The sequence below is a fragment of the Gobio gobio genome, assembly GCF_949357685.1.
Source record: "Gobio gobio genome assembly, chromosome: 23".
Lineage (NCBI taxonomy): Eukaryota > Metazoa > Chordata > Actinopteri > Cypriniformes > Gobionidae > Gobio > Gobio gobio.
In genome coordinates, this window is record NC_137119.1 from 3315621 (window position 1) to 3336660 (window position 21040).

The 21040-nt window shown below is 35.7% G+C and overlaps 1 protein-coding gene across 1 annotated transcript; it reads right to left on the reverse strand.

Annotated features, from left to right (window-relative positions):
* Positions 1–752: 752 nt before the first annotated feature.
* ralaa (v-ral simian leukemia viral oncogene homolog Aa (ras related)) lies at positions 753–20737 on the reverse strand. The gene is made up of 5 exons (XM_079805961.1): positions 20549–20737; positions 11899–12137; positions 8194–8402; positions 3959–4133; positions 753–998 (listed from the first exon to the last, which is right to left on the reverse strand). The coding sequence occupies exons 2-5, from the start codon at positions 12010–12012 to the stop codon at positions 876–878; spliced, it is 621 nt and encodes a 206-aa protein (XP_079662087.1). The 5' UTR covers positions 12013–12137; positions 20549–20737; the 3' UTR covers positions 753–875.
* Between the last annotated feature and the right edge of the window lie 303 nt (positions 20738–21040).

Sequence of the window (21040 nt, forward strand, 5' to 3'; positions counted from 1 at the left end):
TATCAGACGAACGTGATAATCTCTGAGCTCAGACATAACTTCCGCTAAGTGAGGTCAAAATACGAGTCTGGTCATAGATATATTGACCGTAGATGGCTCATTCTACTGATCCGTGCAAGCGGTAATGAGGCATCTACGTATACATCTATGACCAGGCTCGTATATTGACCTCACTTAGCGGAAGTTATGTCTGAGCTCAGAGATGATCACGTTCGTCTGATAAGAGGTAAAATAATATCATAAATACTGCTGTGTTTCTCTCAGAAACTGATGGTTTGTCTAGATCAGACCCTTATTCATCATCTGGTGTCGTTTAAAGCTGCACTGAAACTGTCATTTGGACCGTTTGGGTCCCATTGAAGTCCATTATATGGATGAAACCCCTGGACTGTTTTCATCCAAAACCTTCATTTCTTTTCGACTGCAGAAAGAAAGACATGGACATCTTGGATGACAGGGGGGAGAGGAAATGATCAGCAAAAGTTTATTTTAAAGTGAACTAATCTTTTAAAACACAGGGTTTTGGCCTGGGAACTCAAAATCTGACTTGCACAGGAGGTTTCCAGAAGTGCGTCCTGTTAGTGTCCCGTCTCAGACGTCCCGCTCCCCATCCCTACTCCTGACACACACACACACACACACACACACACACACACACACACACACACACACACACACACACACACACACACACACACACACACACACACACACACACACACACACACACACACACACACACACACACACACACACACACACACACACACACACACACACACACACTGCAGATGAGGAGGAGTTAGCAACAGGGCAACAGCACAGAACGTACAGGTACAGATATGCAAAAGAGAGAGAGCATGTGATCACAGAGACTATAAAATGCAACATCTTTCGCGGATTCGTTTGGCCAGACTTTTCCTCTTCTTCTTTCCGTTCTTCTCCTTGCTGTCCTCCATCTTCCTCGCACGGATTTCCCTCATGAGGTCAAAGAAGACCTGCAATGGAGAAATGCATCACTTATCAATAGGAAAAAATACTTCATTAGATGAAGATTTTAAAGACACACAAGATTTCGAACAATCGGTCCTGTTTCTGCTTCAGACTACAGTAACGTTAATAATCACATCAACATGACTTACAGTTACATGTAGTTTTTTAATAATTGTTGTTAAATTGTATACATTTCATGATTTCAGTTAATTAGACATGCTTTTTGGTCATTGAAATGTAATTAAACCATTACAATTGAATCCAGAAAACACACAATTTGATAAAATAAAACTGAATTTGAAAAAAATAATAAATAAAACGCATTACATAAGGCCCTAAACATGTCATTTTTTTATAATTGTTGTTAAATTGTCTACATTTCATGATTTCAGTTAATTAGACATGCTTTTTGGTCATTCAAATGTAATTAAACCATTACAATTGAATCCAGAAAACACACAATTTGATCAAATAAAACTGAATTTGAAAAAAAAAAAAGAATAAATAAAGCGTATTACATAAGGCCCTAAACATGTAATTTTTTAATATTTGTTGTTAAATTGCATAAATTTCATGATATCAGTTAATTAGACATGCTTTTTGGTCATTCAAATGCAATTTAACCATTACAATTGAATTCAGAAAACACACAATTTGATAAAATAAAACTGAATTTGAAAAAAATAATAAATAAAACGCATTACATAAGGCCCTAAACATGTCATTTTTTTATAATTGTTGTTAAATTGTCTACATTTCATGATTTCAGTTAATTAGACATGCTTTTTGGTCATTCAAATGTAATTAAACCATTACAATTGAATCCAGAAAACACACAATTTGATCAAATAAAACTGAATTTGAAAAAAAAAAAAGAATAAATAAAGCGTATTACATAAGGCCCTAAACATGTAATTTTTTAATATTTGTTGTTAAATTGCATAAATTTCATGATATCAGTTAATTAGACATGCTTTTTGGTCATTCAAATGCAATTTAACCATTACAATTGAATTCAGAAAACACACAATTTGATAAAATAAAACTGAATTTGAAAAAAATAATAAATAAAACGCATTACATAAGGCCCTAAACATGTCATTTTTTTATAATTGTTGTTAAATTGTCTACATTTCATGATTTCAGTTAATTAGACATGCTTTTTGGTCATTCAAATGTAATTAAACCATTACAATTGAATCCAGAAAACACACAATTTGATCAAATAAAACTGAATTTGAAAAAAAAAAAAGAATAAATAAAGCGTATTACATAAGGCCCTAAACATGTAATTTTTTAATATTTGTTGTTAAATTGCATAAATTTCATGATATCAGTTAATTAGACATGCTTTTTGGTCATTCAAATGCAATTTAACCATTACAATTGAATTCAGAAAACACACAATTTGGTAAAAATAAAACTGAATTTGAAAAAATTAATAAATAAAACGCATTACATAAGGCCCTAACAGTGTTTCCCCTACAATGTATTCACAGCAGCGCAGCGCCGCCGCTGGATTTTCAGCGCCACTGCAAAATCTTCACATGATCAGTAATATCACATTCACTTACACACTGTAAAGGAGAGAGAGAGAGAGATTGACGATGGCCAGAGAACTAAACAAAAATGTAGTCTGCTTACACTTACACAATATCACAGGGCTGTGATATTAATCTTATTTTCGCTTCCAAGGATTAAAAAAAGAAGATATGAGGTAAAACTATTATAAACTATACCCGCGTTCCGTCTAGCGCAACTTCCTTCACTTCACAGCGCGCGCTGTCATTTCTCCCCAAACATGCATTTAATGTCAGATTCAGCACAATCCGTGATTGTTGTCAAACACACTCTCCACTTTGGCTAAATTGCAGAACGTGTTTGATTAAATGAAAAGCACAATAATCCGCGCAATAGACGCTGTTTCCAAGTTCAAGGCGGGTGTGTGTGTGTGTGTGTGTGTGTGTGTGTACGCACGCTGCGAAACGGACCGACTTGCACATTATGCTTCGTGTGCGCGACTAAACCATCAAATACACAACAAAATAGCCTATATCTCAAAATGACCGGCTTGGAGAGTATTCACTTAAACACAGTTTAGCTTAAATGGGCGTAAAGGGGAGAATGATTTTAGATCTGCGTCTTAAAGGGGCAGCATCTAATAAACCTGGTGACGATTGAGCCATAATGTGAATCAAAACAACAATATATATATATATATTCGATTAATAAAAACGTAAGGTAAAAAAAACATCATGTAATAATATTTCACAATATTAGGTTACTGTTTTTTCCGGTATTTTTAATTAAATAAATGCAGGCTTGATAAGCATGAGACTTTTTGCAAAAACATAAAATAGTATCCAAATTTTTCCAGTATTTATTTTTTTTTTTTACATATTGCCCCTTTCTTACATTTGAGCCCTTGCCCCTTAGGAACTTTCTGCACGTCCCTGCAGGTTATTGAAGTAAAATAGGCTATAAGATAGTCACCTTTTAAACTAATGAAAAGCTTAATTTGGATTTTAATGTTCAAAATGTCTATTTCTATCCACAAAACTTGCCAGAAGTCATGGTTTAAAGGTTTTTTTTTGTTTTTTTTTTTATTCCGGAGGTGCATGCCCCCGGACCCCCCGACGAGCGGCTAACCTCCGGCACGTAACAGCACCGCTGCTGGAAAAAATTCTAGGGGAAACACTGCCTAAACATGTAATTTTTTAATAATTGTTGTTAAATTGTATAAATTTAATGATTTCAGTTAATAAGACATGCTATTTGATTACTAAAATTGAATTTAACCATTAAAATGGAGTCAAAAAAAAAAAACTAGTAAACCAGCACAAAACACAAATATCCTCTAATTATTGTTTTCGGCAAATTCCCCGAGATATAATTTTGTGTGAATCCCCCCCAGCCCTAGTGTAGAGGATTTTCCCAGTAACTGCTGGGTTTGAGGTTGACTGACCTTGTCCACGTTGGCCCGGGTCTTAGCGGACGTCTCCACATAGCAAACGCCCCACTGATCCGCTCGGGCTTTAGCCTCGTCCGAGCTCACCTGTCTCCGGTCCTCCAGGTCAGACTTATTTCCCACCAATAGGAAGGGGACGTTCTCGTCTTCCTTCACCCGCAGGATCTGCTCTCTGAGTGGGGAGGATAGTTTCCGTCAAACACAACTCTAATGGAAATCAAGATCCATTAAGCAATAAACAAGTAAAAAAACGTCAAAACATTTTAAGTAATGTGATTTAAAAGCTATACAAAGCTATATATACTCATCTACATCTAATTAAAGGACCATCACTATAAAATCTGAAAAATAAAATACATAAATATAAAAATGGAAACACTTAAATTGTTTAAATTTCATGATTTCAATTAATTAGACATGCTTTTTGATTACTAAAATTGAATTTAACCATTACAATTGAATCCAGAAAACACACAATTTGGTAAAAATAAAAATGAATTTGAAAAATATGAATAAATAAAACGTATTACATAAGGCCCTAAACATGTCATTTTTGAATAATTGTTGTTAAATTGTATAAATTTCATGATTTCAGTTAATTAGACATGCTATTTGGTCATTCAAATGTAATTAAACCATTACAATTGAATTTTAAATATAAAAATGGAAACACTTAACATGAGCTAATAATAAGCAATACACTTATTAATCATAGTTAATGATAAACTCAAACATTTTTCGGGTAAAAACTTGTATCTGTGAACTAACATGAACTTTAAAGCTGCACTATGTAAGTTTTCCGTCCGCTAGAGGTCGCCAAAGGCGTAGTTCGCCGTTATATTCATTATATTCTAGTGATGTCTTGTTTATTTAATGTATGTTTAAATAAATCCGTTATGAAAATGACAGACGCTGTATAAATTATTATATTTCAACAACAAATTGGAGAAAAAAACATTAGATTTAGAAGTTATTGCAAAAACTGCCTTATGTGAAGCTTATGAGTGTTGATTATTAAATCTAAAAAATAAACAGCAACTGAATTTAGGCTAATAGTTTGGGCTCTGTCCTTTAATGTTACAGTAATGTGTAAGTAAGGGCTCACAATAGTTTACAGCAATATCTATAAGAAACTTTTAGTTATAATTTAATATATTTAAAGCTACACTGTTTGATATTTTCCCCATCTAGTGGTGAAAAGGTATATGACCATCCAGTGAATATTAGTTTCTCTTCCTCTCAATTCCAATTTTATTTTAACTCCTACGGTGGCCTATTTAGTCCAAGATTAACATGGCTTCCAGTTCGACCTCGTCCACATTCGACATCGAGTGTTAAAACGCCAAAGGCAAAGCTGGAATTTACGGGTATGTCCCTCTTTGGCTAATGTACTTTCAAGATGGAGGAGCAACATGGCGACCCGCATTCGAACCCTCACCCGTATGTGTTTACAATGGCATATTATAAACTTACGAGAATACTTTAGTACTTGAAAGAAGTAAATATACATTAATGAGCACATATATTTTTGAAAGAGCTAAGTGTTTTTAGCTAAGAATAAACTAAAAAAGTTACACAGTGTAGCTTTAACAACAGACCGTTTTTTCAGCAACTGTTGAATAAAAATAAATAAAAAGCAATTTTGTAAAACTGTACCGAACCGTGACTTCAAAAATCAGGCTGAGGTAAGAGGATAGTTTTGAACACTGGCTGGTTATGTACTTGCTCAATTTTATTTTGAATCATTTTAAACCAAGAAAAGTTACGGACTGCAGCTTTAATGTGATGATTTGTAAAACTAAAACTTTAAAGGTGTAGGAAAACAAGCACCTTTATTAAAATTAAAAAACCACCACTATAACCAGTAGATGGCGGCAGAGGAGCACTTACTGACTTATTAGCCATTACACTTATAAATATATGGAAAAAGTTAGGAAGGCTCATGAAAAACAAAAACTTTTCTTTAAATTGAGCCTGAATTGCACAGAAAACAGGTCAAGAGCAGCTTTAATAATCCCTGAAGCTGTCGTCAGTTCAGTGTGAGACTATAGAAGAACAATTGCACATTTAATAAGAGCAGAATATTTACATTTTCACTATAAAAATGAGGTTATTGCATTAGGGATGCCACAATTCTCAATATAATATTGAACCGTTCGGTACGGCGCTTGTGAATTGCAGTTTTTCGGTTTTGCATTTAATTAATTATTTTTCTACAAATTCTATAATTTGCCTCCATCCCAATACTGAACAACGCGACATACAATCACATCACACGTTAGTGATAGAGTTATACTCACAGAACACTAGAGTTATTCACAATCACCAAAGTTCATTATTTGCATGTGTTTTAAAGTCTTGCCGGTTTCATTTGCGTGCGCGGTTTTAAAAATGCGCTTTTCCGAGCGCGCGCACTAAACGCCTGTCAAACACGTGATTACTGAACTAAGTAGTCGTCTTACTGCGCTAATACTGTCAAATACACACAAGGTTAACATAAACACAGTCGTTATGTCTAAAGTGAAAGTAAAATCGCAATCGTGTGTGTATATTAGATGCGTGCAGGTCTTTAATTGACAGCAGCGCAGCCTATAGTGAACACGCGGTCCTTAAAGCGACAGTTCACCTCTAAAATAATGTCATTATTTACTCATCTAATGTTGTTCAAACCTGTATTCATTTCTCAATGACAGAATTTTCAGTTTTAAGTGAAATATCCCTTTAATGTTAATACATAACAAAAGACAGAGAAAATCCATCACTGCTCTTGACTGAAAAACTAATACAGTAGCTTTAATAAGAATCAATGTATGTTTTATAGTGAAGTCTATGTAGTGTTTTATTTTTACATTCATTCAATCAATTTCATACTTTAATGCTGCTGTCCAGCTCTGAGCTGCCAGTGTAAATCTTTATGTATATATTTTATATTACAATACACTAGGAATACAAGTTTTTTTTTAAGTAAAGTTTTAAGTTTAAGGTAGGTTTTTCAATTCTTTTAAGTAAAATAAAGAAAGAGAATAGCAATAAAAAAATAGTCTTTTTTCTCCTTAGCCTCTTGCTGTTCCTGTCGCCTAAGAATAGAATAACAAAAACTGATGTGACAAGCCATCAGAACCGAACCGAACTGAACCGTGGTTAAAACCCGAGGTATGTATTGAACCGTGGACTAACGGTATTGTTGCATCCCTACTTTATGATAAATTTTCCTCCAGCGCCACTAAATCATCTGCTATCGCCATTCTCAATCTCTAATGTTAGTCTGGAGCCCTGTCTAACAGTGTTGGGGGAAACGCATTACAAGTAACTTGAGTTACGTAATAATATTACTTTTTCCAAGTAACTAGTAAAGTAACGCATTACTTTTCAAATTTGCAACAAAATATCTGAGTTACTTTTTCACATTAATTTGACTGACAGCTCTCCTGCCCCCATGTTGAGAATAATAAGTGCAGAGGCGCGTGTGTGTGTGTGTGTGTGTGTGTGTGTGTGTGTGTGTGTGTGTGTGTGTGTGTGTGTGTGTGTGTGTGTGTGTGTGTGTGAACATGATGGTTATTGTAGTTCTTGACTAAATGTGAGCATTTATTCATCTCACTTGCACAATAAAGATTCTGTATTCCTCAAAATGAATAAAATCAGTCGAATGCAAAATTAGAATACTATGCAAACCTCCAATAATTAAATGTTAAATAAAACAACTATTTTTATGCATTTAATCTATCTTTATATTTAATTGACCAATGTCTTGCTGCTGACGATGATGATGAAAATTACTAGATTTTTTGTTTTTATTGGTAAAACTTTTTTCTCCTGCGTCCTATTCTCCATTATCCAGAGCTGCGCCCTCTAGTGTTCATGAGGGAATCTGCATTTTTACTTCAGCCTGAGGCTTATTTATTCAATTTTGGTCTTTACCGTTGCACAAAAATATAACTTTTTTGTTATAAAAAACAAAAAACAAAAACAAGCCCAGCCCAGGTGAGGAAAAAGTAACGCAAAAGTAACGTAACGCATTACTTTTCTTAAAAAGTAACTAAGTAACTCAATTAGTTACTTTTTAAGGGAGTAACGCAATATTGTAATGCATTACTTTTCAAAGTAACTTTCCCCAACACTGCTTTCTAATATCAGATGCACAAAGACCAGTGCAAGATCATCAACTCAAGAGCAACAGTTTAAGTCTAAAATCAATAGAGCTCTTTTAAATAAGCTCGAGAGCTGTAAATCACCTGAAATCAGCAGTGGCTGCAAACGATTCTAATTCAGTGATGGAGAAGACACAGAGGAATCCCTCTCCGCTGCGGAAGTAGTTATCCCGGATCGCCGCATAGTCCTCCTGACCCGCTGTGTCCAGGATATCGATCTGGACTTCCTCACCATCCAGAACCACCTTCTTCCTGTAGCTGTCAGCCTTCGTGGGCTCGTAGTCCTCCACAAACTGAGGAGAAGAAGAAGATGAAGGTGTTTACATGTGGAGCGAAATCACAGCGATGGCCAAATATCCTGAGGCATCTGCTGACTGGGTTTTATTTAAAGGGCTGGTTGATTACGATCTGACTTGTGTAGCTTTAGTGAGTGTGTAGTGTCGCTGTTTGAGCATAAACAACATCTGCAAAGTTACAACGCTCACAGTTCAGAGCAAAGGGAGATATTTTCTCTTACAGAAATCTCTTTTTAAGGACTACAACAAACGTCTGGGAGGGACTACAACGAGTCAGTGACATCACTAACCCTCACATTTGCATAAACCCCGCCCCCCCAGGAACATGAGTTGCTGTAGTCGAGCTCAAGCTGTCTTTCACATTTATTGATACAGTACGAACACAAACGCAATAGCATTATTGCTAACCGTAATTACACTAAACTATCCCTGTTCTCTCTTCATCAGCAGATATTCTTTGGCTCATCTTACCCCACACCAGCACTTTAGAGACACATTCATCAGCTATCCCTTCAGAAACGTCCCATCTCGTTCTACATGTCGTCTCTTCTTCTTGAGTCTCTCCATCATTGTCCGACTCCGGTTTGATCATAAAAGTCTGATATTTTCAGTGTGTGTGTGTGTGTGTGAGAGGAGATCAGAGCTGCTAACATGAGCTCTTGAAGCTCCACCCTCTTCTGGAAAGGGGGCAGCAGCTCATTTGCATTTAAAGGGACACACAAAAACAGTGCGTTTTTTCTCACCCTCAAAGTGTGACAGTTTTAACATGCTATAAAAAATGATCTGTGGGGTATTTTGAGCTGAAACTCCACACACACACACACACACACACACACACACACACACACACACACACACAAAGAGACTTATTTTACATCTTGTAAAAAGGGGCATTAAATGACCCCTTTAAATAATTTATGACCTTTAACCGGTAAAAAAAAAAGCACTAGACGGTTCCAGCAAATGTCCAAGGGGACCTAAAAACATTTAACATATTAAAATAACATAACTCTTAATTAGAGCTGCCAGATTCTGTTCTCAAACTAAATGGAAACTAGGGATGCACTGATATGAAAGATTTGACCAATACGATAAATCTTTATTTGAAAGCCAATAGCCGATAACCAATATATTGGCCAAAACCGGCCACATCATTGATATCAGTGTTAATTTTGAAAGCAAATTTTGATTTAGTTTTAGTCACCTGAATTGTTTTTAGTGTTAGTCTAGTTTTAGTCTCCTAAAATCTAATGAGTTTAGTTCAATTGTAATACATTAAGTATTTAAGCGTCACATAACCGACTGTCACTTGAACTGACATTTTGACATCATTTTGTTTTTGACATTAAAAATACACGAAAGAGCTCAATTCACTTTTTGTTTGTTTTTTAAAAACATCTATATAGTTTTTATAACTTTGTATTTATGTTTTAGTTAGTAGGCCATATCAGGTTAAGCTAAAGCTTAAAATAAATTTGTTTATTTCTTTCTTTAATTTCAGTTAACATTTATTTAATTTCAAGTAATGAAGATTTTTTTTTAATGGTTTTAGTGAACTATTATAACCCTGATACTTTATTGAATATTTGTCAAATACTGATCTTTCCTCCTGACTATGAATTAAATGGGAATGAAATTAAATACAGTTTATTGTGTAAGCAAAATCGAATATATAATGCGTGACAATAAACAAGCTGGAAATACACCAGGACTCTTATTTTGAAATCTCGCCTTACTATTGCAGTTGCAGGAGCTCATTCAAGTTCAGATGAGGGAGATATAATATGCGTTGTTACAACTGTTTAAAACATATTACTATATAAACATGGTAAAGTAAAGTCATTATTCCTCAGCGTTAGTTCATAAACACTGGTCTGTGATAAATGTGTGTTCTTCAGTGATTGAGCCGCTCTGGAGCTGGATTGGGGATGCGTGAGCCGTGTTTTCCAGAGGTTAGATCAGCTCAAACTCAAATGTGCTCATCTGTGACACAGGACATCAGTTCTGACCCCATCTCTGCCCTAATCCACCCTCACTCACACTTGTCTCGTTTTTATTTGTTGACGAAAATGAGTTGATTTTCATTATAGTTTTTGTCATCCAACACTAGTTTTTATTTAGTTATCGTCTCGTTTTCGTCAGTGAAAAAAGGTTGTTGACGAAAGTTATTCGTCAACGAAATTAACACTGCTTGATATAAGGGCAGATTACAACAGAGTGATGATTCATAACATTATTACATGAACAAAACAAATCACTAATTATAATACAACTGTACTTTCATCAGGGTTCCCACTCTTTCATGAACACCAGATTCAAGGACTTTTTAAAGCACCTTTTATTTTAAATCAAGCACAATAAATGCGATAACGGTGTGTGTGTTACTGCTAATATATGAAATACCTACTATACCTGTGTCTATCATTAATGCAGTAACGCTAAGGCATATACTGACAACTAAAATACAATTTCCAATGAGGAAAAATTTGCAATTTTACAAAGTTTTTACAAGAAATTTGTGATTTTACAAGAGCGAGCGACTTTTAACGAGAGATGCAGTTTGCAGCTCTTATTCCTGCTTTTAACATTTATTTCACACTAGTTTTAGTTTTCTTTTTTTATAAATCATTACTTAATTAAAACATCAACATATAGAGATAATATTGTATACATGAATTTTCCAATTAAATGAAAAGATATGGACATGTTAATTGTTAGGCATTACAAATTTGCAAAATTATCTATCAAATCAACTGTACATGTACCTTTTTAAAAATCTATTAGAAGGTTTTTAAGACCTGCACACATGTTTACGTGCTTTTCTTTTTCTTTTTTGAGCGGTGATGAAATATTGCTCTTGTAAATACTTGCCAGCATTTCTGTAATGAAAGTCTAGATTTTTTTAAATGCATCCAAATTACAGCAAAGCGCAACCGTACGGTGGCCTGCAGGGGTCAAAAAGGATATAAACAGTGCATTTTGAAGAGATCTCATCTTGAAAACTCAGAGATGTGGATTCGGACGGCAATTAAATGACCACATGACCTGGTGTTTGACTAAAAACTGTAGGTAATTCGGCCGGGGAATTTAACGCGGGTGATGGGAGAAAAATAAAAATCTCAGACTAGCCCCTGTAAATGATGAAAATACCTTATGACCCCACGAGAAACAATTACCACCCGAATAGGGCTTTTGACAGTAGATGGCGCTTCTGGAACAGCAGAAATATATTGATATTTCTTCCTCCCGTAATGCGGTTTTGTTCTGGCTTTGGCAGCGCATGAAGGCCAGTGTTTGTAATAGCACACGCTACTCTAACACAATGCAGTTCATGCTTAATTCAAGCACTTTCAAGGACCTGTGTTTGTTTTCAAGTACTTTCCAGGCCTTGAATCCATGCGTCTGAAATTCAAGAACTTTCCAGAAGTGTGGGAACCCTGTTTCATGATGTCTGTGGAGGGAAGCATCTTTGTAATGTGGAAAGATTCCTCACCTCATCGTACATGAACTGCAAAGTTAAAGCCGACTTTCCCACACCGCCGCTGCCAACCATGATCACCTTGTGAAGCGCCAGCGAGTTCTGCCCTTTGGGCTTGGCTGCTGCCATGATAGCGCTTTCTGGGCTGGCCTGAGAGGAGAGCTGAGGTTAAGAGGTCGGGTCGGAGGTCACTGAAGTGAAGGGTCAGGGTGGGCGTGTGTTCGAGAGAAGATCATATACCACCCCGTGTGCACCTGCAGGAGACCAAAAAGATTTACATTTCTGTCTGTAATATTCACATAATACAAGACGAGAAGATGCTAAGCTTACAGGCCTGTCTTAAGCATCTGAATATCATTTGCATATCATTATAACAGAATGTAACGGTTTTCCCCTGATGTCCTTTACTCCATTATTTAACACTGACATTTCATTCAAACTAGGGATGAAACGATTACCGGTTTCACGATAAACCACAATAAAATTTAGTGACGGTTTAGCCTGGCGTGGCCATACTCAGAGCCATTTAGAGAGAGAGTTGCGACAACTCCATAGACTCCAATGGAACGGTTTTTTTTACAGCAATGGCGGCTCGCGGAGACTCTCAATAGTTCCCGGAAGTAGCAGCTGCGCCATAGAGTTACAGCAGAACAGAACGTATGTGATGCACTTTTAAAAGGTAAGACGTTTAATCGGTAAGATTTTAAATGATCAGCACATTTTAATCAAAATAACTTGTACATTAAAGCCTGCTTGTGTAGATTATTCATCATTAAAAAAATATATATTTTAAAAACAACATCGCTGTAACTACATACTCATGCTACATACACATGTCGATGTGTAATAAAATTATTGAAAATCAATGCATTTATTGACTATTAATTACCAAAAAGCGCAGTTCTGTCACTGTGACTATCAATTTGAATTGCCCGTCAAAGCACTTCCTGGAACTATTCGAGGTCTACATGAATCACGTGACTATCAAGCGTTTTGAACTTCCGTTGTCGCAACTCTCTCTCTCTATGGCTCTGGCCATACTCAACTCTAGTCAGAATTTGAGTCTGGTACCGCTCCATTGAGCTTTGATTATGGGGCGTGTTTCAACCGAGCCAGGAAAGACCTCAATTGGATAGACCCACAACCAATCAGAGCAACGGAGCGACGCGTAACGTTAGTTGTCAAATGTCAACAGAACTCAACTGCACTGTTACCAAGTCCGTGTTTTTCTCCATGTCCGCGGGTTGAAGCGACCCCAATTATGTGATTATATAAACCCAGGAATGCGAATTTTAGCAGGCAACCTTGCCAAAATAACATATTTTGCCAACCAAACGTTTTGAGTAGCAATTGTGCGCGACATTGCAAAAACACTTGGCAACCCTGTCTGCACGCACGCATGATTAAGTAACGTTACAAGAAAAACATGAGTGTAAACGATCTTTGGCAGTAATAAAATAATTTAAGGATACACAGAGTACTTACCAACACGATCATCGTTTCTGAGAGAAATAGTGAAGGTGAACGCATATACGAACAAGTTCTCCGTTTAGGATTAGAGCAAATTCAACCCAAGAGCCTTTGATGACGTGGATGATTACGTTACTGTTGATCATCTGTCCATCATCGTCTAAAGCCCGCCCTGATGATTTCATTGGTCCGAACAGTTTCTGTTCAGGCATAATTCCTCCTCTATGGAGCGAGTCCAGACCGAATTGCCCGAGCAAAACATTTTGTGGGCGGGGCTAAATTCGGCTGGCATCCAGGCTAGTGACGGTTAGTAATATCGTATAAAATTTTATTATCATTAAAACCGCGTGTGATTATCACGATTGTGGAAACTCGCGGTAAATCTTGTCCAGTCAGCGTCAGTCCGACGCAGCGCACGGCTGTTTTCTGAATGAGAAGAAATGGAAGATGGCAGTGACAGCACTCGGGGGATTGTTCAGCCTCTAAAAGGACCAAATCTGAGGTGTGGTCATATTTTGGCTTTTACAAAAGTCCTGAGGGAAGATGGTCACCCTGTCTGCAGAAAGTCGCTGTAATAGGGAAAACACTTCAAAACTACGAACGCAAGGCAAGTGGACTTTGACCTCAATACCAAAACTACGTCTGACAAATAATAACGTGAAGCGAACAAACAAGTTCAGACAAGACTAGGGTGACATTTTAGGGATAATCAGGGCTTGACATTAACAACCGCCATTTGCGAGTGTAACGTTATTTCGGCTGCACACTATAGTCACTCTGGCAGTTGAACTTATTATAGTCTTCTCAAAAGCCGTCTGTTATAATTGCGTTGCGCATTATAACCACTCACACGTGTTTATATTGAGTTTATGAATGCGATATCTAATAATCAGAGGCGTTCAGATTAGCCGGAGTTTTGTTCAGAGCGCGCGCCGCTCTCTCTCTCTTGCTGAAATCTAACGTTACACTCAAAGCAGAGATAAACGTGCGATGTACGCAGGAGATTAATTCATCATACAGAGGTTGACTGTTTTTGTTCTATTTCAGCAGCGAAAATAGTTTTAAAAAACACAGCAGAACCACAGCGCATCTGATATGACTGGCATTAAAGTTGGTGAATTTAGGGACCGTCTGTAAAGTTACATACAACATTGGTAACGTTATACACGTTTCAAACTTCACTAGCATTTGAAGAGAATGACAGTCATAAAACTGACTGTAAAGTGATCATCTAGGTGTCAGGTATGATACACACATTTTGATATTTAATAAAATAAATGTCAAATCATATGGAAATATGGATATGCATTATTTCACTAGGATACTGTTTGGGCTCTAACACAAAATATGCTAGATTTAAATGCATCATTGCTGAACACTGATGAGAACATTGCTTTAATTTTTTATGCGTTATGCGTTGCTATTGACAACGGCCATTAAGGAAGGAAATCCCACAGAATCTAGCTTAAAAAAAGTGCATAGAGCTGCTTTAGTTATTTGTTGTTTGTTGAATTTCAAATATAAAACTTGTTGAAATGTTTTAAGTGTGTGCATCTGTTCTTTTTGAATACTTTCATCTCGCTTGAACAAAACCGTGATAATATTGATAACCGTGATAATTTGGGTCACTATAATCGTGATGTTAAATTTCCATACCGTTTCATCACTAATTCAAACCACTTGCTTATGTTCTCCTGACTAACCTTGACTCATTTTCCACCCAATGCAACTGATTTATGTTCACTTCTGTGTATGGAAGGATATCGCGGACAATTTTCAAAAGGAATTGCAAATGGTATTTGCAATTGCGTTTTCAATTTGTGGACGCATAATATGTGACACAATCCAAACGCAATTGCAAATCGCGCATTACCATTTGCATTTTCGTTTAGGCAAACGCACAACGACTGCCAAATTTCAAATGGAAAAGCAAAGTCTGTTTGCAATTGCATTTCCAATGTCTTGCAAGTTATGACCCTGCCATTTTGGAATAGCAATAGAAAATCACCTATTTGCTCTTTCATTTCCTTCGTGTCCTGCCACAACCTGCACAAAATTCAAATGGAATCGCAATCCCCTTTGCGTTTGCATTTCCGATGCCTAACACAGTCAACTGTCAACCAGGCTTGAGGGCGGGGTTTATTGATATAGTCGGAAAGTAGGCCACGCCCTCAAGTGATGGAAAACGGGGGATTTGGCTATTTTTGTAATAAAAAACAAGTTTAAACTCTTTAGTTCAAACAAAGTAAAAATGCAGAACTGATTGTATGTTCACCTGCAACCAGAAAAAAAAACAGCAAATAAGAAAAGTGACATGACTGCATTCGGTAGGCTATAGCCTAGACTATATCAGACGAATATCATCATATTGCACCCGACACAGTAAATTATCATGAGTTAAAATCAGAAAATCTATAGAAACTTGACATGATGTGAGTTGTGTGTTGTCCATACGATTCTGTGCTCAAGAGCCAAGCGATCAAAAAAGAAAAGAAAACTACATTAGTGACATTCAATCGCAGTTCATGTTCGTTTCGTAGCCTACCTCCTCTGATGATCTGATTTTCTTCTTCATTTCATTTTATTCAACATTATTATTTTCATCATATGTAGCCTATTCCTATTCACTGAACTATATTTGTATCTTTATTTTGACATTTAACAGATTTGACAGAACAGCTCAACAACAGAACCTGGATTCACACAAATTTTCACGCACCTGCAGCGTTTCTGACAACAGAGAAAAACTGAAATAATATATAATAAAGTAATATAAATAAAAAGCATAAAATAAATAAATACTAAATAGCCTATTTCTCACTTATTCTAAATAATTAATACATTAAGATGACAAAACGAAAAACTACTAAATCATATAAAGAACCGGCATTTTTTTCTCATCAGATTAATTAAAAAAATTTCACTTTGAGGTCCGGTTATAAATTTGTGTGTGCAGTGCACGCACACAGTGCTTACATCTACTGTGTTTATGTGAATACTCGACTTGGCATTTTGATATAGACTATTTCTGTGTTTATTTGGCCGTTTGGGCACGCTTGTCCGTGTTGCGCTCGGAACACGCGCACAGCATCCTGTCAGTAATTCAGTTGTCTTTCGTGACTTATCACGCTTTTATAATTTATTTTCGTCAACTGAAATCTACACGGATTATCATAAATACAACACATTTATTTATCACAAGGATCTCCGTGGCAAAACCGAAAGTACCAGCTGGTGAAATCTTTCAAAATGTCTTTTTGCCCCAGGTGCAATTAAAGGATAGGCCTATTTTAAAAGATTATAGGCCTATATTATATATTGAACTGATTTTTAAACCGAATTTAGCATATTTTGCTTTAACCATGCAGCAAAAAAATTAAATAAAAATAAAAACCTTAAAAAAAAATAAAAATAAATAAATATATATACACATTTTAAACCGTTTAACTGTATATTAATCTGTCAAAATTCTTACTTTTGGTCAACGGTTAAAGCATCCCTATCTTAATTGCTTCTTGACAATTTGCTTGCAACCAGAGCAGTCTTCTTTTGGTTTCTTTTTGTTTGGTTGGCAGGTGATAAATAGTCTATTTCCAGGTATTTGGCTTTGTTTGAAGTGCAAAAAACTACACAGTAGTTTTATGACTTTTTTGTTGTTTTTGCTAAATAGACACATTGGATATTTCTCCCCATGTTCTTAGGAATGAATAATGATGAAAAAGTCCTTGGTTTTCCACCACTTGAGGGCGTGGCCTACTTTCCGACTATATCAATAAACCCCGCCCTCAAGCCTGGTTGACAGTTGACTGTGTTAGGCATCGGAAATGCAAACGCAAAGGGGATTGCGATTCCATTTGAATTTTGTGCAGGTTGTGGCAGGACACGAAGGAAATGAAAGAGCAAATAGGTGATTTTCTATTGCTATTCCAAAATGGCAGGGTCATAACTTGCAAGACATTGGAAATGCAATTGCAAACAGACTTTGCTTTTTCATTTGAAATTTGGCAGTCGTTGTGCGTTTGCCTAAACGAAAATGCAAATGGTAATGCGCGATTTGCAATTGCGTTTGGATTGTGTCACATATTATGCGTCCACAAATTGAAAACGCAATTGCAAATACCATTTGCAATTCCTTTTGAAAATTGTCCGCGATATCCTTCCATATCTGTGACATCGGCATCTATTAAAAATAGTTTTTTGTTAACTGCAATAAAATAAAATGAATGAGAAATGACATCACGGCCACCAACCAAACTCAGCAAAGATTGTTCTTGCTCCGGCTTTAATAACTTTTGGATATTCGGCAGCGGTGCCACAACGAATGAATGGCTTCGCTTCCATCTTTTCTCCGCCGCCATTACTGAACTACAACGCAAACTAGCGCACCACATCAACATCATCGCTCTCAGCCACGCCCTCTGTTCGCTGATTGGACGGGTAAAAATTTGTTCGGAGAAAACCTAAGTATATACCACAGTCCCAGACAGAGAACTGAAGGAAAATTAAAATTGAGCGGAAGTACAAACAAGAACAAATGTAGGGCGGAGCCTGAGTATGTCTGTGTTGACACACTCAAGCTCCGCCCTACATTTGTTCTTGTTTGTACTTCCGCTCAATTTTAATTTTTTCAATTTTAACACACTCAATTGATTGGATGGTTGTGGTTTGCTATAGAGACAGAGCGACACGCGTCATAATCTGAAGGCCACGCCCACCGGGGGGAAAACAATCAAAACGTCTCCATTGACTTTGCATTGCATAGTAAATATAATACTTAAAATTTGGATATTTGACTTAAAAGTGACAACATATTTACTGCACACAGACATATTGAGGCATACTGAGTGTCAGGATCCCAAAATTTACTCACTCTTCCTGCTGAAGCTTCACTTCGTATTGCCTGTATCCACTTTTATCTTCTTAAACGCTCGTTTTTTTGGGTCGACAGCTTATAAAAACTTATTTCTGTGTTTTTTAGCTTGTTTGCTGTACACTTTGTCACATATCCGCTTTTAGACATTGTTCTGTTTTTTGTTATAAGTCCGAAATGACAATGAGGCAGCCTCACGCAATGCAAAGTCAATGGTGGGCGTGGCCTAAATACGCTCTGTCTCTATTGGTGGATCTCATGTGAGTGACAGGTTGCCCCGCCCTCGTCATCAGAGAAGAGTCGGGTTATTAATTTAAAGCATTTTGCATTGTGAAAATTGCAGATCTAACTAAACGAGCAAGACCACATGGCGAAGCTTTAAAGAGGGAAATCTTTAACATATTGACATTAGTGACTGTAAAGCTGATCCAAGTAAAGGAATGATTGATTCCCACGTGGTGTAATATGACTGAGTGTATGCATTGGTACATATGAGCACATTATATATGCATGTACTGTGTGTATATATAGAGTCCAGGGCTGGGTCTGCGGAGCACAACTACAGCTTCAGACACAGATATGGGAGATATGAGAGCATCCATACGGCTGTCTGTGAATTTACCAATTACCATGATTTTTGAGACATTGCAATACAATGGATCTATTGAATATAGCTTTTTATGCGATGGCAGGGGTTTTCAGACTGGGTCAGAGAGAAAAACTGTGGGGAAAAAAAGGCAATACAAATTTTAAAAATTAATTAATTAAATAAATAAATAATAATAAAATGATTCAATTTATAATATATTAAAATGGTTAAATAAATTAATACAAAATCATTAATAGCAGGTAAATACAAATTGGAAATAAATAATACAATGAAAAATAATAAAATGTATTAATAATACAACAAATAATAATTAATACTAGTTATTTTAAATCACATTCTTATTGTTTACTTATTCATCTAATCTATATTAATCTATTATATTATTCTTATTATGCTATTTGTTTTTCAGACTGGGGTAATAAATGTAAAAAAATAAATAAAATAATAATAAATAAATAATAAAATGATTAAAATAAATAAACATTACAAATATAACATTAATTAATTAATAAAAATAATGCATAACAAAAAAAATTGAAATAAATAATACAACTAAAAATAATACAATTTATTAAGAATACAACAAATAATACTACTTATTTTAATCACATTCTTATTGCCTACTTATTCATCGAATCTATATTAATCTATATATTATTCTTATTATGTTATTGGTTTTTCAGACTGGGCTAATAAATGTAAAAAGTAAAATAAATAAATAATAACATGATTAAAATAACTAAACATTACAATTATAACATTAATTAATTAATGTAAATAATAAATAATGCATAACAAAAAATAAATAAAAATTGGAAATAAATACAATAACTAAAAATAATACAATTTATTAAGAATATAACAAATAATACTAGTTATTTTAAATCACATTCTTATTGTTTACTTATTCATCTAATCTATTATATCATTCTTATTATGTTATTGGTTTTTCAGACTGGGGTAATACATGTAAAAAATAAAATTAAAATAAATAAATAATAAAATGATTAAAATAAATAAACATTACAATTATAAAATTAATTAATAAAAATAATAAATAAATAAATAAATAAATAAATAAATAATGTATAATAAAAAAATGGAAATAAATAACTATATAACTAAAAATACAACAAGTAATAAATAACACTAATTAGATTAATTTAGATAAATTATAGATAAATAAATAAATTTTAACAATTAAATGAAAGAAATTAAGTTAAATAAATACATTTAACAGTACTATAGTGATTAAAAATAAACTTTAATGCAACTTAAATATTAAATACTTTACAAGCAATACTTTAAATTGGTATACTATATACACTTTAAATTAGTATTAAATGGTTCTTTATATATTAAAGTATATAGCCGTATTTTCAAATTTTAGGATGATCATATTAAGTGGTCTCTAAACCACTGTATTATGGTATTTTAGCCCAGAAAATACCATATGTTACTATGGTATCACAGTGCTTTTGGTCAGGGTCATTCATTTGTACAGTCTGCTCTTACACATACACACACACACACACACACACACACACACACACACACACACACACACACTAGCTGTCCGGCTAGTCATCACACACACACACAGACTCAGACTCAATGGTCCATTAGCTTTAGCACCCAGTCAGGATTTATTATCATATTCATAACGACATTGTTTACATATCTGGCTTACTGACGTTACCTGAGCTAGCTCTTACCTTTGTGTCTGCTCGTTGAGCTAAAGGTAATCCGGAGACACACGGACTCTTGGGAAGGGTGAGATTCCTCTTCCCTGCTCTCTCCTGTTACTGCAGCCTCCACATCCCGAATAAAGCCATCAGAACCGGGCCGAATCCTTCAGACTTCCCTTCCGTCGGTATTCACGGCGAGTACGAGCCGGTTGCTGTGATCTTTGGTGTGGCAGGAGCCAGTAATGGGTGTGTGTGGCGCCGATGATGATCCCGATAGGCGGGTCACATGGATCCGCTTCAGTTTTCCATGCAGGGAAGCGCGCGGCAGTTGCTGCGCATGCGCACGCCATCCCCCCTCCCCTCGGCCCCCCCGCCTCCAGAATCATAGCGCGCGCTGATTAGAGTGGCGCGGGAAGTTAATTAGCAAGCTAGTTGAAAAGCTTCTTTAAGTTCGACGTTATGTGTTGTTAATCTTGAGACAAATCTCTTGAGCAGCAGTTTAAACGTAATTAACAAGTT

Excerpts from the sequence above, each read along its gene's own strand:
- ralaa (XM_079805961.1), bottom strand. The coding sequence starts at position 12,012 with ATGGCAGCAGCCAAGCCCAAAGGGCAGAACTCGCTGGCGCTTCACAAG. Across the intron at positions 8,403-11,898 it reads TGCAGTTCATGTACGATGAG|TTTGTGGAGGACTACGAGCC; the intron begins GTGAGGAATCTT and ends TCTTCTCCTCAG. Across the intron at positions 4,134-8,193 it reads GCAGCCACTGCTGATTTCAG|AGAGCAGATCCTGCGGGTGA; the intron begins GTGATTTACAGC and ends CTCCCCACTCAG.